Here is a 21,452-nt window from a genome sequence, read left to right on the forward strand (position 1 = left end):
CAGGAGAGGGGTGCGCGGACCCCCCAGAGCTGCCCCCGCCCCCCATTCCGGGCTCCGAGAGCTCAGCGGGAACGCCTTAGTCGGCTCGCCCGGCGTAGTCCCCCCAACCCGCGTACGCCCCCCTCCCCGGGTCCGAGGGGGACTTGCGAAGCACCTCGGCGCGGAGGCAGGGAACCCGAGCCTTGGAGAGACCCAACCTCTTGTCTCGCTGTCTGTCCGTGCCTGGAGCCGGGCGCAAGGACCCCAGCAAACTCAGAGACCAAACCGCGAAGGACCCAAGCGGCAGGCGGCTGACCTGGCAGCGAAGCGGCGCGCGGGGGTGCGGCGCGCCGGGGTGCAGCGCACCCGCCACGGAGCAGGGGAACCGTGTCTTCCCCCAAGCCCTCGGCTCCAACCCTGGGTGCCCGCCGCCTCCCCAGCTCCGCTGCGCTCTCGGCTCTGGGGCCAGCGCCGGTGATGTCGAGCGGAGCCTCCAGTCCTCCGACCCGCTGAAGAAACAGTAGCCGCTAGCTCGGGGCCGACGGGGACTGTGCGAGCGGATCGTGTTTGGCAGAGGCTCGAGCGACGGAGCGCGGGGACTCCGGGGGGAGGGGGGAGGGACCGCTCTGTCCGCGCCCGGTCGCCAGCCACGGCTTTAAAGGGTCTCCTTGCCCGGCCCCTTAGCAGCTCCGCTACGGACTCCGAGAGGCTTCGGGCGGCGTCCTGGGGCTCCCCACCCGACCCGATCGGACTTGAGAAGGTGATCGCTCTGCTTTCCCTGCCTCCTTCCCGCCTCCTAACCCCCACTTAACTTTTTGTCTCCACTCGCCTGCAGCTCTGTTCCCTCCCCGCAAACCCACCCGCGGCTGTGCCAACTGCCTGGGGCATGGGCCCTCCAACGCGGCTCCTGGAGGCCCCGCGGCGCAGCAAGATGTGAGAGGCCGGTGCGGGGCAGAGCCAAAGCTTCGGGAGAGGAGCTGATAGCCCCCAGCCTCCACAGGCCAGGAGAGGCGGCGGTGCGCGCTGCGCCCCCGCGGTGCTGAGCGTCCCGGAGCGCCCGACCCAGGGCCGGAACGAGTAGCTGGCCGGCGGCGCGCGGCGGAGAGCAGGCTGTCATGCCCTACTGATTCCCCCACCCCCCGCCAAGTATGTTTGGGCTGGACCAATTCGAGCCCCAGATCAACAGCAGGAACGCTGGCCAGGGCGAGAGGAACTTTAACGAGGCCGGACTAAGCATGAACACCCACTTTAAGGCCCCGGCTTTCCATGCGGGGGGACCCCCTGGCCCCGTGGACCCCGCCATGAGCGCGCTGGGCGAGCCCCCGATCTTGGGCATGAACATGGAGCCTTACGGCTTCCACTCGCGCGGCCACTCGGAGTTGCACGCGGGGGGGCTGCAGGCGCAGCCGGTGCACGGATTCTTCGGAGGCCAGCAGCCGCACCACGGCCACCCGGGAGGCCACCACCCCCACCAACATCACCCTCACTTCGGGGGCAACTTTGGTGGCCCGGACCCAGGGGCCTCGTGCCTGCACGGGGGTCGCCTGCTCGGCTACGGCGGCGCCGGCGGCCTGGGCAGCCAGCCGCCCTTCGCCGAGGGTTATGATCACATGGCGGAGAGCCAGGGGCCTGAGAGCTTCGGTCCGCAGCGACCCGGGAACCTCCCGGACTTCCACAGTTCGGGCGCCTCAGGCCACGCCGTGCCTGCCCCATGCCTGCCGCTGGATCAGAGCCCTAACCGAGCCGCCTCCTTCCACGGCCTGCCCGCCTCCAGCGGCTCTGATTCCCACAGCCTGGAGAACCGGAGGGTGGCGAACCAAGGAGCCGTCGACTCTCTGGAATACAATTACCCGGGCGAGGCGCCCTCGGGACATTTCGACATGTTTTCGCCTTCCGACTCCGAGGGGCAGCTGCCTCATTATGCGGCGGGTCGCCAGGTTCCCGGGGGCTCTTTCCCGGGTGCCTCGGCCATGCCCAGAGCCGCGGGCATGGTGGGTTTGTCCAAAATGCACGCTCAGCAGCAGCAGCAGCAGCAACAGCAGCAGCAGCAGCAACAGCAGCACGGCGTGTTCTTCGAGAGGTTCGGCGGGGCCCGCAAGATGCCCGTGGGCTTGGAGCCGGGCGTAGGCGCGAGGCACCCGCTGATGCAGCCTCCGCAGCAGGCCCCGCCGCCCCCGCAGCAGCAGCCCCCGCAGCAGACTCAGCCGCCGCCGCCGCCGCCGCAGCAGCAGCCTCCGCCGCCCGGGCTTCTGGTCCGACAGAATTCGTGCCCGCCTGCGCTCCCGCGGCCCCCGCAGGGCGAGGCGGGCACGCCCAGCGGCAGCCTGCAGGACGGAGGCCCCATGCTGCCCAGCCAACACGCGCAGTTCGAGTACCCCATCCACAGGCTGGAGAACCGGAGCATGCACCCTTACCCCGAGCCCGTGTTCAACATGCAGCATCCCCCGCCGCAGCAGGCGCCCAACCAGCGGCTGCAGCATTTCGACGCGCCCCCCTACATGAATGTGGCCAAGAGGCCGCGCTTTGACTTCCCCGGCAGCGCGGGAGTGGAGCGCTGCGCTTCGTGGAACGGCAGCATGCACAACGGCGCTCTGGACAACCACCTCTCGCCCTCCGCCTATTCGGGGCTCCCCGGCGAGTTCACGCCGCCCGTCCCTGACAGCTTCCCCTCGGGGCCACCCCTGCAGCACCCGGCCCCGGACCACCAGTCCCTGCAGCAGCAGCAGCAGCAACAGCAGCAGCAGCAGCAGCAGCGCCAAAACGCGGCCCTCATGATCAAGCAGATGGCGTCGCGGAATCAGCAGCAGCGGCTGCGCCAACCCAGCCTGGCCCAGCTAGGCCACCCCGGGGACGTAGGCCAGGGTGGCCTGGTGCACGGCGGTCCGGTGGGCGGCTTAGCCCAGCAGAACTTTGAGCGCGAAAGTGGCGGCGCGGGCGCGGGGCGCCTGGCTACCTTCGAGCAGCAAGCGCCGCACTTGGCGCAGGAGAGCGCGTGGTTCCCAGGTCCTCACCCGCCCCCGGGTGACCTGCTGCCCCGCAGGATGGGCGGCTCGGGCCTGCCGGCTGAGTGCGGCCCGCACGACCCCGGGCTGGCGCCACCCCCTCCGCCCGGTGGCTCTGGGGTGCTGTTCCGGGGCCCTCTGCAGGAGCCGCTGAGGATGCCCGGAGAAGGCCACGTGCCCGCGCTGCCCTCCCCTGGCCTGCAGTTCGGGGGCAGCCTGGCGGGCCTGGGCCAACTGCAGTCCCCCGGGGCCGGAGTGGGGCTGCCTAGCGCTTCCTCCGAGCGCCGCCCCCCGCCGCCGGATTTCGCGGCGCCCGCGCTCGGGGGCCAGCCGGGCTTCCCGTTCGGCACCGCGAGCCGGCAGGCCACGCCGCACAGCGGCCCCGGCGTGAACTCGCCCCCGAGCGCGGGCGGGGGCGGCGGCGGCCCGGGCGGGGGCGGCGGCGGCGGCGCGTACCCGCCGCAGCCCGACTTCCAGTCCAGCCAGCGCGCCTCGGCCAGCAAACTGGGCGCGCTCTCGCTCGGCTCCTTCAACAAGCCCAGCTCCAAGGACAACCTGTTCGGCCAGAGCTGCCTGGCTGCGCTCTCCACCGCCTGCCAGAACATGATCGCCAGCCTCGGCGCCCCCAACCTCAACGTGACCTTCAACAAGAAGAACCCGCCTGAGGGGAAGAGAAAACTGAGCCAGAACGAGACCGACGGCGCGGCCGTGGCCGGCAACCCGGGCTCGGATTACTTCCCCGGAGGGACTGCTCCTGGGGCCCCAGGGCCCGGAGGCCCGTCGGGGACCAGTAGCGGTGGCTCCAAAACCTCGGGGCCGCCCAACCCTCCCAGCCAGGGGGACGGCACCAGCCTGTCCCCCAACTACACCCTGGAATCAACGTCGGGGAACGATGGCAAGCCGGTCCCCGGGGGCGGGGGCCGGGGCCGGGGTCGCAGAAAAAGGGACAGTGGTCACGTGAGCCCGGGGACTTTCTTCGACAAGTACTCGGCGGCGCCGGACAGCGGGGGCGCGCCCGGGGTGAGCCCGGGGCAGCAGCAGGCCCCGGGTGCGGCCGTCGGGGGAAGCTCGACGGGCGAGGCGCGCGGGGCGCCGACGCCGCACGAGAAGGCGCTCACCTCGCCGTCGTGGGGGAAGGGAGCCGAGCTGCTCCTGGGGGACCAGCCGGACCTCATGGCGTCCCTGGACGGCGGAGCCAAGTCGGATGGTAGTTCCCCGCACGTGGGTGAGTTCGCCTCAGACGAGGTGAGCACCAGCTACGCCAATGAGGACGAGGTGTCATCCAGCTCTGACAACCCCCCGGCCCTGGCCAAAGCGAGCAGGAGCCCCATGGTGACAGGCTCGCCCAAACTCCCTCCCCGGGGGGTGGGCGCAGGGGAACACGGACCGAAGGCGCCCCCGCCCCCGCTCGGCCTCGGCATCATGTCTACCTCTACCTCCACCCCTGACAGCTACGGCAGCGGCGGGGGCACCGGCCACCCCGGCACGCCTGGCCTGGAGCAGGTCCGGACCCCTACGAGCAGCAGCGGCGCGCCGCCGCCTGATGAGATCCACCCCCTGGAGATCCTCCAGGCACAGATCCAGCTGCAGAGGCAGCAGTTCAGCATCTCCGAGGACCAGCCTCTGGGGCTCAAGGGGGGCAAGAAGGGCGAGTGCGCCGTGGGGGCCTCCAGCGCGCAGAATGGGGACAGCGAGCTGGGCAGCTGCTGCTCCGAGGCTGTCAAGAGCGCCATGAGCACCATCGACCTGGACTCCCTGATGGCAGAGCACAGCGCCACCTGGTACATGCCGGCCGACAAGACCTTGGTGGACGGTGCAGATGACGACAAGACGCTGGCACCCTGGGAGAAGGCCAAACCCCAGAACCCCAACAGCAAAGAAGGTATTTGCGCTCTCGTTCTGGTCCCTTTCTTACCTCCCGCAGACCTGCCCCGCCCCCACTGCGGGCCTTACCCTCTGCCGCCTTGACGTCTCCATGAAAGGGGAGAGTCCTCTGGGATTAGGAGACCACAGGGCCTTCTTCATGCCCAGCTTAGAGCCGGATACCCTTCCTTTTACCTACACCAAGGGCTCTGTGAGCCTGCCCCCCCCCCCCCCTAGGTGCTGCCAGGTAGATTCTAGTTCCACTGGGTGGTAAGAACTTAGGTGGTAGCCCTTTGGGGACTGTTGTAGAGTCCCCTCCCCCCTTAAGCACCCAGCTGTGTTGCTGGGTGCTCAGAGGTCTAGGCGCCTTTCCTTTCATACGAAGACCCCTCATCACCCTCCGCCTTCAGGCTGGTTCCACTTTTTAGGGATTGTGTGCCCCCCTCCTGGTAGGACACCTGAGAAGTTATGTTAATGCCTCCCCACCTTTTCCTAGTCAGCCAGCCTCTAGCTCCAGCTCCCTTCCCTGTGCCAGCATCTTTAGAAAAAAAAGTTGCCAGCTCTGTCGCAGCAGCATCACTCAGAGGCAACGCCTAATTTGACATTTGTTCCTAATGAGTAGCTGTTTTGTCTCTTCTTAACGGTGAGAGTTTCATTGAAAAACTGGATACCTGTAGGGGCTGTGGGAGGCCGGCAGCCTTTGCCAGGTGCATCTTCTTGACATTTGGCGGGGCCGGGGTGGGGTCTGCTTGGCTGAGGCCAGACCACTCAACCGGGGCATCATTTGTGTATGGGGACATGGATATATATTCTTAAGACACAAAGGACCCGCGTTTGTCAATATCTCCCTGGCTTTGGTGACAGATGTCCGGTCCCAGCTCTCCTTTGCATTCTAAACACTCCCTCCCCATCAGGCCTGGAGGCTTTTAAGGTGGGCGGGGTGGGGGCTAGTCAATGAACTGCCACTGCAGTTAAAGTAATAACAGTTTTTTAACCTAAAGAAGACTGGGCTGCTGTAGATATCAATTTTATTTTAATGGGACCTTTTCCCTGCCCCCACAGATAATGGCTTCTTAAAGTTGAGTAACATCATTTCTTTTTCTTTTCTTTCTTTCTTTTTTTTTTTTTCCATTCCTACCTTTTTCTTTTAAACCCTAGTTGAATCCCCTTGGTTTCAGCAGGCTGAATATTATCACGAAGCCAGTGGCTGGCGATTTAAACCATGTCTTTAAAATTACATCCCTTGATTCTTGCCCTCTCTTAGAGTTCTTTCCCTCTGCCTTCGTTTTCGGAGTCCTCCCCACATCCTGCCTTCTCTTGACCCTGGGTTTAAGGTGTGGGTAGGTCTTAGGTGAGTGGGATGGGCAGGAGGGGGAGGGGAGGTGCGCAGGAGTTGGGTGGCTCAGAACTCAGGGCTTTCAGGGCGCCAGCCCCGGGTAGCTTTCCCGCTTAGGTTTTCTAATTCATGAATGCGGCCTCCCTGCTTTTCTCTTTGTTCGCCTACTGCCCAGCCCGGGATGCCGCTCTCTCATTTGAAGCCGGGTGTTTAGCATGCACAGCAGACGCTGGAGCCAGCATCAGCATTCTCCAGGCTTCTCCCAGGCACGGCCATAAATTGGTTAGTTTGGGACCCTCTGCTTCTTCCCTTTTCTCCCCCCCCTCCTTTTAAAAATGGAGTTGGACACAGCATCCTGCTTGCTCGGCCCTTCTTCTCTTTTATTTTCTTGTATACAACATCTCGATCCCTGCCGATCGATAGCTGGTTAGCACAAATCCAGGCCCCTGTCACTTCTACCTGGCTTGGCCTGGCTGCCCCTCTTCCCCTCCCTTCTCTCATCCCCCCAGTAATTAAGAACATATTCACCAAAATGGGGTGAGAAAAGTTAAAAAAGAAATCCCGATTTAGTGAATTAATAAAGAAAAACCAGTAGCACTTTGCCTGCCAGTCTTCAGAAAGATCTTAGGTGGAGAGGAATTGAGTGATTTTAATGAGTTTTTTAAAGGTGTCCCACCACTCCCTTCCCAGTCCATGCCACTAATCTTCCTTCACAGAAAAAAAATAAATGAAAAGATGCAGGCTGTGAATGAAGAAATGCCATTGAAGAAACGTGTTATTTTGCTTGTTTCATTATCACAGTCAGACGAAGGAAAATGTTTTCTTGGAAACAGATGCTAGTCACTTTAGGCTTGATTTGCCCAGTACGCCCAACGCAGCCCTACCCTGCACCCCGGAGGACAGGGACTTCCTTACACCCACTTGACCTCCTTTGTTTTCCACTCTGTGATGTGGGAAGGACAGTTTCCTAGATAAAGCCCTGAACTGAGGTCACTTGCAGCTCCTGCAGCCTTGGGGCTGCTAGTTAAGGCTTTATAAGGCATTTGCGTCCGATTGCTGCTCCCTTACTGATAGTAAATAAAGATGATTAAACTTTTCATTATGATAACACCCTACAGTTCCATCTGCACATGTTGTATAAATAGGTACACAGAGACTTCAACAGGCCCCCGAGAGTCAGTCCCCTGGCTGAAAATCAGAGTGAAGTGTGCCACTTCGAAGCAGAGTGAAAAAACACAAAAACACATTAAAGTAAAACGTTCCTCTTTTTCTTAAGCACATCCCCGTATGGTCCCGTCAGCCAGGAAGCAGCGGTGCCCAGCGGCTCTGAATGAGACCTTCTCTAGGTCCCAGCCCCAGCAAACACTTTCCTTCACCCACCCCACCCCCCTTTCAGGCAGAGCCCGTTTTTGTAATGATATTTTATTTTGTCACGCCGTAAAACACGCCAGTACTAATGTGATTAAATATTAACACCGTTTCTGAAACCCTTCGCTCCGATGACAAAATACTAGTAGGTATTTAGCAAAATGATCCGTGCTCCGATTGGAGAGCACGAATAAGTCTTCAGAACTGCACAAGCCGTGCAGCCACCGGGACGTGCCCAGATTGTCTTATGGGGTTTCGATGTCCTTCAGAGGGGAGGAAACTCGACTGGCAGGTCGCAGCTCTGGAAAAGTCGAGGCCAGCACGACATGTGATTATGATTTTTTTTTTTTTTTTTTTACCAGGAAAGCGAGCTTCTCCTATTCATGCCTCCCCTGACTTCTTAATCAACCCACCAGACAACTTTTATATAATGAAACTCTGCGGCTCATCATGAGGTTCTGTTTGCACAAAGTTGGGGTGGGGGAAGGGTGAGGTTGTTGGAAGGAAAAAAAAATATATCCAGCCTGGGTTTGGGCCTATTCAGACATCTCTTAAATCAGTGAGGGTGACATACATTTGAAATCAGCTTGCAGAATTGTCCACCTATCTTTGTAATAGGTGTGTGGCTGTGGAGGAATTTCAAAACGGAGAGAGAAGGGAAAGTAATGGTAGATTGGAGATGAAGGATGGATGGAGCGCAGAAAAAGCGTGCTTCTCCCCCCTCTTGCCCCTTCCCCAGAATTTTCAAAGCTTAACTTCCTATTCAGTTACAAGTTTGTCCTTGCCAAACTTCCATTCCGTTGGTTGCTCTCTATCTTAAAATCTGGAGCAGTCTAGAAACGCTCTTTCACATACATTGAAATGGGAGAGGTCTCGGTATTTGCTCTGCATGCAATGCTGCCCTTTTTGGAAGTCTGACATTTTTACAGTGATGCGGGAGAAATTTTTGGAATTTCATGCTCCCCTCAGTGTTCCAGTCGGAACACGGTAAGCCGTGCTGAGAAATAATAGGCAGGCAGGATTTGAACACCGACTTTTCTTAGACATGGGGCAGGCTGGGGGAAGGGGAGGGGTGGGGGTGGGGGTCCTGGTGCCGTTTTTTTTCCCCCCGAATCGCTTCCTTCCCCCACTCCCTGCACCTTGGAGCGAATTTTAAGGCTCACTCAAACTTGTTTGGGGGAGGCAAGGAGCCTTGCATTCCCGTTTCCCTGTGAAATCATCCAGCCAGGGTTGCATGCCTTCGTGTGACTTTTGCAGCCTCCGGAAGATGTAACCCAAAACTTCGCAGGTGTTAATCGGGGGTAATGTAAACAGGAGCCCCCTTTGTGCAGCTGACGTTAGGGCCTGCCTGCTCCCTGGCTAGTCTGGGACATACTACTACTGTTCCTGGTGCTTGTTTAATATTTCATGGCTGTAATAAACCTGTCTTCTTTGCCCGCCTCCCGACATAAAACCCCAACCTAGCACACATCTGCAATTATACATTTCTACTAAATATTAATAAAGCACAAGGATGTATTAAGGGGCTGAAAGCTTATCAGTGTTGAACTTGTCATGGTTTCTGCCACTGGATTTTTTCTGGCTGTTTTGATTTTAAATAGCCACTGCCTTCTAATATGTAATATATACTTACGTGTTCTCCTCTATATAAGTATATACAATTTTTGTAGATTGAAGGGTTTTCCTCAAGGATAGCTTTCTTTGGTATAAATTCATGTAGATTTCTTGTGAGGCCCCTGCAGACCGGAAGTAAGAGACTGTTGAAATGTACTTCTATTTTATTGAGGTTTCTAGGAAAGGAGCGAGGGTTGGTTAATCTAATTTCTCTTTCTAGCAATGAAATTCTATGGTTCCTGATATGATTTTGTTTGCCTGACAGAGGTATTTAAATTTCCACAAAGAATCTTAATAGGTCCTGAAAATAGGGCTGCCCTCGCCAAGAAGTTACTTGATACTCTGTGCTGATATTAAATCTACATCTTTAATAAATATTCTGGGAGGACCAGGTGAAATTAGAGGAGGGAATTTCTTCCCACTGTGGAAAGGCAAACTTGAATATGTATCCTTGGAATTTCACAAGACCCCCTCAACCCACTGCATGCTGGAAGATTTAGCAAAATCACCTTCCTCTCCACTTGAGTGACAGTAACTTTGGGGTCGTGTTCTTTGCCCTGGGAGTGATCTCCTTTGCCCAAAGCATTTAGGAGATAAATACTCCTAGAAAAGAATACTGTATTTAGCTCTGTCTAGTTAATTTTAGAGATGAAAAGGCTATAGCTTTATGTCATAGGATCAAATGTTTGGGGAGTGTGTGAGGACAGGCAGGCCTCCCAAGCACATTGGAACGTAAAAAGCATCAAACCCTCTCACGCCAGAGGGGACCTGGGTTTACTGGGGGCCCCTGTAGCCAGTGGATGACCTCCTTATAGCGTTTCCCTGCTGCCCCCCTGCTTATTCCACCCACGGCTTCAGTCTGGAGGGGCTGGAATAGCCTCGCTTCATCATTTTGACTCAAGTCAGGATTTTGACTTGCCCAGCGATGTGTTTGTTTTAGGACGATGTCTATTTTTAGGCGCGTCTTAGGCCGACAGATTTGAGTGTGGGTTTTGATTGCTAGTGGCTGAGATGTTGATATATACATGAGTGCGTGATTGAGAAGAGAGACATTTGGGGGAACATTTTCAAGTTTCCTCACCTTCTCACGCACACTGGAGCCAAACGAAGTAGTCTGGGGGCCGGCTTGGGAGAGTACGGCCGCGGTGGGTGTTGGGTCTGGGTCTGTCTGTCGTCCACAGAGGAAAGCAGGGCCCTGTGCAACTGCGCTGGTGGAGGAGCCCCCCCCAGCATACACACATATCCATATGCATGGCCAAGAGTATTTCCATCAAATCACCCAGCTACTCCCCCACTTTTCCCTCCTCCGCTTTCTGGAGGCGAGCGGGGAGGAAAGCTAAGTCTTCAGTCTCAATGGCCTTAACTGGCAGGTTCTGATTCTGTAAGGGACTGAATGAGTGCAAGTCCTATAAATAGAGGGAGGAATGTGAAGATCCCAATTATGAAATCTGGGCCTCCCGGCCCTCCTGGGCTATGGGTGACTCCGATCTGGAGTATTTCGTAGCAGACGTACATCGCCTCCCGCCGGGTTTTGTGCGTGAGCGCGCGTGGAGGTGTCCCTCCGGCCGAGCGCAGCTAACGCTGCTCTTGGGCCAGGAGAGGAATCTTTGAATCGGTGCCCACCCGCCCAGCCCTCCGCTCCCCCTTCTCAGCTGTGGGAAGCGGACGCCGCTTCTCACTTATGGAAATTCTTCTCCTTTATTGTCATCTTTTGGTACCAACGACGTGGCACGTTTGGCTCAATGGGTCGCCCAGCGCAGAGGTGGCCCTGATAATTTTCTGCCGTCTTCCGATGATAGGACAGCACGCATCCAACACGCAGCCCCACCCCTGGCAATCCGTTACTGGAGGGTGCGAGTCAGAAGGTGCCTGTGGGTGTGCGCCTCAAGGGGCTCAAAGTCCATACTTATTTGTGACCGGATTGAAAAGCAGAGTTAAGTTTAATTTACTTGAGCAAGGAGGGACGTTTGAGAGACACCGTTCTCACGGGGTGTAACCGTCACAGGCTCGCTTTGTTTGCTGGCCTGCATTTTAATCAGCGGCCTCTGAGGTTTGGGAAGCTAGCAGAGGATCTGCTCCCAACACCGTGTTTGCCCAGAAAGGACATGGGGGGGGGGGGGGGGCGGTAGAGAAAATGTTACAGGTTTCTTCCCATTTTGAAATCCAAGGGGCTGTTTCTAACCTGTTCCTGATAGCTTCAAATTTTCACTGAGCAAGTCCATGTTGGATCAGCACCCCTGGCATCTACTGAGTGGGGGGTCTGTCGTAGCCACAGTGCCCCAAACTCTCATTCCCCCACTTGGCTGAGAAAGCCGGTAGATTTTCACAATCCCTGCTTTCTTGAGAAGCTGGCTCTGAGAGAGAAGTTTATAGCGATTGTGTGAGTATCCCTTCATGATTTTATACATCATCGTATGGACCCTAATGCCCTTTAAACATAAAGGCGATTGAATTTAATAGTTTGGAGGTCTGAGTGCATTCACGATAACAAATTGGCTCTTTCTGAATGTCCCAGAAGGAACATCATACATAGAATAGACTTGTCCAAAAGAGGGCGAAAACTCTCAATAAATATCCCAATACAAACTCACATTGTTGGGGTGGGGGGGCGATGCAGGTTTTTTATGTTCTGATCTTTAAATAAAAGCTAAGGGGTCCAACCACATCAGCTTTCCCCATGCCCCCCAGAGCTGGTAGAATCTGCTATGTGACTCCAAGCTGCCGTCTCCCTTCCCGTCTCCGATCTCTCCGTGGAAGGTCTTGAACTCCTTGTGAAATGTTTGGCTCTGGGATTCCGACCCTTGGAGCGGTCTCAGGTTTTCTGGGTTGCAGTCTGACTTACTTGTACTAGTGTTTGGTTTGGGTGAAATGAGGTGTGTTGGACAATGGTTTACGGAGGCAGGGAGACCCTGTGTCAAAGGCATATTTGGGCTTCATTGCCATGGATGGTCTTTAGAAAGTCGAGTGCTTTGAAGATACTGGGTGAGGGGAGGAGGGGGGTGCAGCTCTTGCTTTTATCCCGCACATCTCAAGAACTATCTCTGTGGTTTCTCAGAAATAGACAGCTTTCGGAGGAAATGTGGACTTTCTCCCCTGCTCCGTCCCAGCAGCCTGTCTTGTGAGAACTAAGTGGTCCGGAGATGCGTTCAATTCCGAGAGTTTAAAATGAGTTTTTCCTTTTCATTGCTAATCATAGTTTAAAGAGTAGTGTTGGGGTACAAAGATTTCATTTGATCTTAGAGCTTGGCTCAAGAATTTCGCTGGAGTGACACGGTCTCAGGCCCTCTGACGCAGTTGGCTTTGGGTGATGTGCCTGGGGAAGTCGTCTGCCCCAAGTTGAGGGCCCCAGTGCTGTGTTCCTGGCCATATTTGGGAGCTCCTGGAATGTTAGTAAGTGAACAGTTAATGAGTGACGGTTAGTGAGTGAACCCCTCCACACACACACACACACACACACACACACACACTCCCTGTTCATCCAGTCACCCAGGGCAGGGTGAGATGTCAAAAAATATGACCCTTTTCAGTTACCGTGAAGCAGTGTTTTCAGGCGCCCTTGGATCTTGGAACACAAGCATTGTCAAGTGATTGGCAACGACCACCAGGAATAAAATACTTCTGAGGGACCATCTTATGATTGGAGAGGGGGTGGGGGAGTTTGCAGAAAACATAGCGGCTTTGAATTCCCCAAGGCTCAGCCTTCCAGAGAAAGCGAGAGTTGGTTGAGATTTCGCTGAGAAGTTAGCGGGTTCTACCCTGTCTGGGGGGGGGGGGGGCGGGGGGGGAGGGTTGTTTAAAAAGTCCTTGAAAAATGTTAGGGCCCGAGTCCTGACGTGGACACTCCGGCCTCCTTTCCTATGAGCCCGAAACACCCTCAGTTAGGAAGACTGGATGGAGATTGTGGTGCAGTTTATTTTTTTCAGGGGGTGATAGTTAAGGGGGGGAGAAGTGCATCCATATGAGTTGAAAGCTATTTACTGATACTTGTGGGGTTCAGGAGTGGAAAACAACTTATAGATGTGGAAGTCATTTATATAGCCCCTCCTGGGCAAGGCGAGGGTGAGTGAATTGTTTAGGGGCCAGTGTAGGCCATTGTAAAGGACAGAAAGTTCTTGGCCGAGCTCTCCCTGTTGGGCCTGGGGCTTCCACATGACCGCAGATGTTTTGGGGGAAATAGATGCGGAAGACCCAGTCGGAGACTGCTGACCGCGTCGTGGGTCTGTTAACAATCAGGGCCCGTTGCTGTTTAGTTAGTGGCCGAGGCAGACACAAGGGGCAGGGGGGATGAAGACCCAGATGGGGTGAGTTGAGCCCTGGTAACGTGCCTGTGGCTAACTTATCCTGCAGAAGAGCCGACCCCACGAGGCCTGCTGCAGACACATCAGGTTTCCCAGATGCGCCCAGATTGTTCCATAAGAGAGGGATGATGGGGGTGAGAAAAAGGAGTGACCTTTCCCCTGGTGACCCTGTTAAGTGACCACCGAGGTTTTCCGCCCAACCCTGAGCCTCTTCGGGGAAATCTTGCCTTTCACAGACTTTGCAGGCAAGGTCCCACTGCCTTGAAACGCAGGCAATGCCCTCCCACACAATATACTGTATATATATATTTTTTCATTTTTCTGAATGGTAGGCTGAAAGAGAACGAAAGTAAGTGACGAATTCAGCAAGAGGAAGATTTCCCTGACTTGAGATAAGCCAAGTGTGGAAAGGAGCTGGAGAAATTAGAGTCTCTCCTTTCCTCCCCTTCAGGGGACCCACGGCCCAGCCATCAGCAGCCCTTAATGCTTTGGTAGCGAGGCTTAATTGGGGCTCAAAACAAATCGACCATTTTCATCCCCTGCAATGTAACTTTTGGTGGTTGTTTAGTATTTGAGGGGAGAGAGGCTGCCGACCAGAATTTGGCTTTTTTAAACAGGAGCAATTTCACGATCCTTATGCCGTGACTATTTCTAAATTGTCTGGGCATAAAGCTTTGGATGCCTTTTGCTGGTTTCGGCTCGTAGGCAAGCAGGCAAGCACACACCCACCCACCCAGCCATGTACACACATACACACACAGGCCTGAGAAGTCTTTTTTTAATTTCTCCTCTAAGAAGAAACTCATACCAAGTTTTGGCCTCGTTTAGTTTTAAGTAGAAGCTTATTGATCTCATTGTGGTCAATTTTTGCCGAATTTGTAATCCTGTTAGGCCTCCGGGAGAGGCATGATTAATTTACTTGTATGTTTCACTATTTTGGGTCAGTTGAGTTAATAAGCATTTATTTTGTGCTCAGTGTGTGTGAAGCATTTTGCTGGGATTGGAAGTACGTGTGTGCGTGTGTGTGTGTGTGCACACTAATGGAGCTGCTTACCCAACAGGGAATAAAGGCCCCCAGTCTTGGTTCCCATCACCTCCCCAGGAAGAGAGGGCGGGTGGCCCCTTCAACCATCACTCGGGGAGGAGGGAGGGAAAAGCCCGACGGTCAGGCAAACCTGGCCCCTCGGAGACTTGGAGACAGCCAGGGAACATGGACTTCCTTGTGGTGTCCTGGTCCCTGGAAAGTTTCTGAGCATGAATTCTTAATAGACTGGGAGCTGGGCGCCGACATGGAGAAGTGTTCGGAATCTTAAACCGCATTGGAGCACCTTCCATTGCTGCTGGGTGCTGGGGGGGTGGGGGTGGGGGTGTAACTTTTAGAGAAACGCATGGTTTGACTTCCAAAGAAGGAAGAAAAAGTATGCACACTGCTCGAAAGCCGGGATAACGGAAAACAGAGCAAAACAGCCCGCAGCTCCGGCCTTCCCGAACACCCAGTCTCTCCGAAGGGGAGCGTGTGTCATTTTGATGGTGCGGGCCCTTCAGCTGGGGGTCTCTGGGTGCCCCCCTCTTCCTCCCTGGGCTCCCCACAGCCTTCCCGTCTCTCTGTTTCCAGATGATGGGCTAAAATCCCACTTTTATTAATATTATTTTTTTAAAACACAGGTTTTGGCCATCACAGTTTTAGAGCAAATGGTTTCCTGAGCACCCCTACCCCCCCATTTGCTTAATTCCTCGCACACATTTTCTACTGAGGTCCTGCCTTTGCAGAGTGAGGGCCGGACAGAGTATTTTCGGCACCTAGCCAGCCGGCCGTGAACTTGAGGCGCTGAAGAAACAGGCACTGGGAGAGATGAAGATACAATTTCTTTTTTTTTATGTTGGCCCATTAAAGTCTAATGGACATCGGTGCCTGACCTTAAGTTTGGAGAGGGTCTTCATTTAACCCTAAAACCAGAGTCGTTTCCGGTAATTATGACACCCCAGGCTAGACCACTAAATCTTCCAGAAGCTTGTCTGGAAGACCCTGGCGGCAGGTGTGGGAGGGGACCGAGGGGCACACCTGTTACCTGCATCTGCTATAATTATGACATTTCTGGACTCCTGGTTTGAAAGGAAGAATTTAGGCACCGAGCAGTGCCAGAAGAGAGTAGCCCGAGGCGTTCTGGCTCCTGGCAGCGAAATCACAGGGGCCCCCACGCCGGGTGCCCATCATAGCCTCTGCATTTCCTAAATGAATTAATTTAGCTCCCTGACATTTGGTATTAAGTAGTTATTTTGGGAATCCAAGAGAGAAAGAACTGGAAGACTTTTTTTTAAAAAAAAACTTTTTGAAAAAAGAAGAAGTGTTGCATTTTGAAGTTTGAGACGACTGGGCCTTCAGGCGAGCGCTGTCACCGGGAGGACAAGTTCGGTGGCCTGTGGCCTGGCCCCATCCCTGCCTGTGTGTTTTTGCTTCTCTGCGGAGGGGATTTTTCCGTTGTTAGGCACGGCGGAGGCCCCGACACCCCAACTCCCGGCAGTGTGTTTGGAAGTATTGTTTAGATTACTCTCGCTTTTCAAATTGAGAGAAACTTAGTTTAATGGGAAAATAGCAGTATTGCTATCTTGGTGTGTTTGCTTTAGTGTTTAAAAATAGTTTGTTTTCATATCCTGAATTTCATCCTTTCTTGTTTGCTTGTTTGATGGAGTGTGTGTGCGTGTGTGTGTGTGTGTGTGGTACCAGCACACACATCTCTACACAAGCAGGCAGCCAAATGGTTGCAATCCTGCACCCCTGAATCGGTTGCAATTTCACAGCTGGCTAAAGGGATCCAGAGCATTTGCTTTTAACTTAAACCATCTTGTCCCTTCGTCTCCCATCAGCAGACCACTCCCAACACCCCCACCTCCACCTCCACCTCCCTCAGAAATATTTATTTCTTCCTTAAAAAAGGCATGCCGGCCTGTTTGCTGAGGTCCCTGTTGGAATCGATTTTCTGGGGTTATGTATTAAATGTGTTTGAGGGCGATTTCAGCCCTCAGCCCAGTCGCCCCAGTACTAATGGTAGCAGGGCCGATTATAGAGAGGCAAAGAATATTGTAAATGGCTTATGCAGAAAAACCATTTAGATAAAAATGCAATTTTCTCTTCTGCATAGAGTGTTAAGAATTAATAGCACATTCTTTCTAAATGGGTATTTTTATATTATATTTTCCTCCTAATGAAATTCTTTTCCCAAACAGGAGCATGTTTCATTTGAAACTTTAGAGTAAAATTGATCTGTTTTTAAGCCTGCAAAAACTGGTGTCCTTTCCCTCCCCCTGCGCCCACGATTTGTGAAGTTGGATTGTGCACAGGATGGGGATGGTGGTTCTGTCATTTTCCTGTCCGCGGTAAGGCTGAGGACAGGGAGAGGGGCTGGTTTGCCCACATTTTGTTTTTCCTTTCTTCCTTCCTGGGGTGGGTTTGCGGGTATTTGGCGGTTTCAACACATGGAGGAAAATGGTGTTGAAACTTGAGCTCTTTGTGCTTGGTGCCCCTCGGCCCTCTCACCTGCCCTGAGCAGGAGGCTCACCTCCCTTGTCCCAGGGAATTTCCCACCATCCTCTGGGTGCTTCCCCCTCTCCCTGGCTTCTCCACTACTTTGGGGAACACCCCTGCCCAGTGCCTGCTCCTCAGTCCATGGCAGCCGTGAGAGAGGGTGCTTTTAGCCCCAGCACCCTCCGAGGGGCCGCCCTCTGCCAGGGCCTATGTGGCCACTTGGGGAGGAGTGGAAACTCAGAACTTCTTAGAAGCCCGACTTCATGCATTCCAGCAGGAGCTTGCGGTGGCCTCGTTGTGGAAAGTCTTTGAGAGTTTATTGTGCTGGCTGCCACGGGCCAGTGTCTGCTGACCCAGTTTTCCTGCCTGGGTGTGTATATGTGGAGATATTGGGTAGACCTGTGTTGGCAGCTCAGACGGCCAGACGTGCGCCAGTCGAAGCTGCCGTGTCGTGGTAGATGACCATTCTCGAAGCACGTGCTTAGTTTTCACTACTGACATGGCACTAAGGGGAAAGTTTAGGTAAAACTTCAGAACGGGAAAGAACTTCTCCCATTTTCATGCCCCTTCTCCACAACGTTTTCCAGCTGAGAGGTCCAAGGCCCAGAGAGGGCGAGCAACTGGGCCCAGGTCACACAGTACAGCTGCGGAATAAGGATCGGACTGGAGCTGACCCTCAGCCTTGGCCTTCCCTGAGTGCCTCTTGACCCCCTTACCTGGGAGCTAGGATCTGATTTTCTTGGCTAAGCCTTGTGCAGATCGGGGCTGGGGGCTCCTTAAAGCAGAAGTTTCCAGACCTTTTGTAGAAAACACCACGACATACATCCCTGATGACAGCAGCACTGGTTCCCCTTCCTCTTACAGAGACGGACATTGTATAGCACACAATTCTTGACCTTGGAGAAACCGTGGTCATACCGGATCCTGCCAGACAAGTGGTCTAGGTTTCAGGCCTGGCCCTTTGACTGTTCTGAGCTGTGAGGCCTTAGCTACTTCTGTGCTCCCAGCTCGGTTTCCTCGTTGATAAAATTTTAAAAAGGGGAAAAATAAGTCCTTACCTCATAGAAGTATTTTGAAGACTAAATAATATGATTTTAGCTAAAAGTAGGATTAAAGAGGATGATCATAATGATGTGGTTAAGAGCATAGGCTCTGGAGCCAGACTACCTGGGTTCAAACCCCAACAACTCTACTTCCCTGCTGTGTGACCTTGGACAGGTTGCTTAACCTTTCTGTGCCTCCCTTTCCTCATTGGTGAAAAGGGGACAATAGTTCCTACCTCATAGGGCTAGGTGAGTTAATGTATACATGAGCAGATACTCAGAAGGCCGCCTGACACAGAGGAAACGCTATGTCAGGACCAGCTTTTATTGACCACCTACTGTATGCCAGATGTTTCATATGGAGCGTCAGATGACTCTTCAGAGTCCATGATGGCTATTGTTTGTCCCATCTTGGGGATGAGAAAACGAACTGCAGAGAGGCTAGGTGGCTTGTCCTTGGGGACTGAGAGGCTGAGGCTGGCAGGGAACCACATCAGGCTGTGCATCAGTTAGCACAGGGCCTGGCACCTGGGACTTGCTCAGTAAATGTTATCATATCATAGGGCAGGGTTGGGCTGGGCTAGAACCCGCTGCTCCTTCGGCAACAGTCTCAGGCCTCGCTGTTGGGTCCTCTCCTTGTTTGGGGCAGTCAGACCCTGTGCGGACCCTGGTGTGCTGGTCCCAGCCTGGTGCGGCCAGCCTTGGTCAGACACGGGTGGCTGGCAGCGGATGGCAGCGCCGAGGTCTTTAGGTATTTATCTTCCTCTTGACAGTTCTCCCTGTGCACTGAAGGAACAGTTCCCTGATATGAGTGAGTAATGGTCAGCCTTCTCGTTGAAGGAATTCATGAGATGAGCTGGTCCCCAGCCTCCGAGCACTTTGCTGGGAGCCCGCACCAACCATAAACAATCTGGGAGCTGGCAATAGAATATTAAACTCCTGTGTTGGAGCCTAACACAGGTGGGGCCTTGGGAACCTGGCAGGCTTGGGCTGAATAGGGAGAGTGAGAACAAGAGAGAGAGTGAACTTGAGAGTGAGTGAGCATCCCAGCCCCAGGTGAGAATGGGAGGGTCTAGGACCCAGCAGGCCTGGGTTCAAATCCCAGCTCTGCTACTTGTGTGCTGTGTGACCTTGGGCAGGTGGTTCAGCTCTCTGAGCTTGGGTTTCCTCACCTGTAACACAGGTGTAATCCCTGGCCCCTCTCAGAGGGTCACTGTGGGGCTGATGAACCCTGTGCCCCGGATGCAGTGAGCAGCAGGATAGGTTGGTGACAGAAAGACCTTGGAATCAGCTGGAGGGGAGTCACTCTCTGCTCCCACTTGGGGCCGTTGGCCAAGTCTCAGCACCTCTGCCAGCCTCAGTGTCCTTACTGCAAACTGGGGAGAGTAACACACTGTCCTGAGGGCTCTGGCTGTGGTTCTTACTCTGGGGACACTTGGCAGTGTCTGGAGATGTTTTCAGGGGTCGCAACTGCAAAGGAGGGAGGGTACTACTGACAACTAAAAGGCAGGGGCCAGGGATGCTGCTAGAATCCTCCCACGCACAGGACCATCTCTCAGCCCCCCTCCTCCCAGCAAAGAATTATCCAGCCCCAAATGTCACAAGTGCTGAGGTTGAGAAACCCTGAACTACAATGAGGGACTGAAGTTAGGTTCAAGATAATGCTCAAAACATGATAGTCAAGTCTGAATTTAAAGCGCTTGGCATATTTATTCATTCAACAAATGCATACCCAGCGCTTATCACATGGCAATACTGTTCTAGGTGCTGGGATGCAGTGGGGAACCAGATAGAAAAAAGCCCCTCCCCTCACAGAGTTTACATTCTAGGGGAGGGGCCAGATGGCCAGACAGGCAACAAACAAGATTAATGTCACAGAGCGAGCAGGGCTGGGAACAGAGAATTAGAAGGGGGTGTGCCTGAGTTTCTAGACTGGGCCATCAGGGAAGCCTCTGTGAGGCAGTAACAGTACCCCGAGACCTGAATGATGGGAAGGAGCCAGCCAGTGGTGTGCTGGTAACTGCTCAACAACCGGCTCTCTGGGGGAGGCTTGAAGGGTTTGCTAATTCCCCTGGTGTAAATACCCCCACCATGGCCAATATCAAGCTCCCAATGTAATGTCAGCTGTCAACCTGCTTGCAGAATTCCTGGATATTTAACAATAGGTTCCCACAGCCGGAGCCAGCCCTGTCAAGCTTGCAGGAAGGGTGTTCCAGGCGAGGGGACAGCAAGTACAGGAGCCCTGAGCAGGACTGAGCTGGCTGTTGCAGAAACAAGGAGGGGCAGGTGTGGGGGTAGAGACGATCCAGGAGGAGTAGGACCTGACGGCACATAGTAGATGTGCAATTAATGCCGGTTGACTCAGCTCAAAGTATATGAGAAAATGTCTGTTTCCTTCTCTTTCTTCATACCTAGCCCCTTCTGAGGGGGCAGAAACTCTTCCAATAGTTTGTCGGTGCCTGGGCCACAGGTTAGGGCAGGGGGTATCCTCTCCTTCCCAGGACAGGGTGCTCAGGTCACAGGTGGGGGGCTTAGGGGATGTCTGTCATCTCCCTGATCTGGGCAGGCCACGATTTATGTCCCGGCCCAGGGAGACTCTGCTTCCTTCTTTTCCCAGGCATTGTTTTCTAGGCCCGACAGAGGTCACCGGACAGGAAGGTGCAGGCCCTGGTGGGGCCTGCCTGAGGAGGAGCAGGGGGCCAATCTCTGGGTGACCTGGCCTGGCATCCACCCTCTGGTAGCTTTTTTTTTTTTTTTTTTTTTTGCTTTCCTCCCTGACTCTCTTAGTTGCAAAGGAATCATAATAGTTTGTGGTCATGAGGGCCAGTCACACCAAGCCCCGTTTTATAGATGAGAAAACTGAGGCTTGGAGAGGCAAAGCGATTTGTTCAAAGTCTCCCAGCTGGGAGGTGGAGTATAGATTCCCAGCTGGGCCTGTCTGACTTGGGAGCTGTGCTCAGAACCACTAAGGACCAGAAGGGAAGCTGATTTCCTACCAACAGATGCTCGAAATGAAAACCGACGCGCAGTCTCGCCCCCTCCCGGCGATTGCCAGCCATGTCATTGACTATTCAAAACTCTACCATCTGTTCCCCACGATTGAAGGGACAGCGGCCAGAGCCCTGGGCCTCGGCGCCTGGGAGGTGGCTTAGTGTGACTGGGGCAAGGCCGTGCACCCTCGCGGAGCCTCGATCTGCTTGTCTATCAAATGGGTCAGTTCAGGTCTCTTCTAGGATTCCTGTGAACAGGGAGCATCTGGTCCCTTCTTTCGGTCTGCCCTGCACCACGCCAGAACCATATCTGTGAGCAAAACAGACATCATGCCTGTTGGGGGAGGGAATTACCCTGAACACATGTAGATAAAAAGCACAATTGCATTAATGTTCCACAGGAAACTGGCCAGTGTAAGGAGAGAGGGTCTGGGGC

At 54.5% G+C, this 21,452-nt stretch overlaps 1 protein-coding gene across 1 annotated transcript in view; it reads left to right on the top strand.

Moving 5' to 3' along the window:
• Positions 1–296: 296 nt before the first annotated feature.
• Positions 297–21,452, top strand: part of MN1 (MN1 proto-oncogene, transcriptional regulator) — a 42,609-nt gene continuing 21,453 nt past the window's right edge. Inside the window, exon 1 of the mRNA XM_087828371.1 lies at positions 297–4,863. Coding sequence (XP_087684497.1) covers positions 1,128–4,863 — 3,736 coding nt within the window. The 5' untranslated portion in view covers positions 297–1,127. The remainder of the gene's footprint in view (positions 4,864–21,452) is intronic.

The sequence above is a fragment of the Miniopterus natalensis genome, chromosome 20 (genome assembly GCF_054644295.1).
Source record: "Miniopterus natalensis isolate mMinNat1 chromosome 20, mMinNat1.hap1, whole genome shotgun sequence".
Taxonomy (NCBI): Eukaryota; Metazoa; Chordata; class Mammalia; order Chiroptera; family Miniopteridae; genus Miniopterus; species Miniopterus natalensis.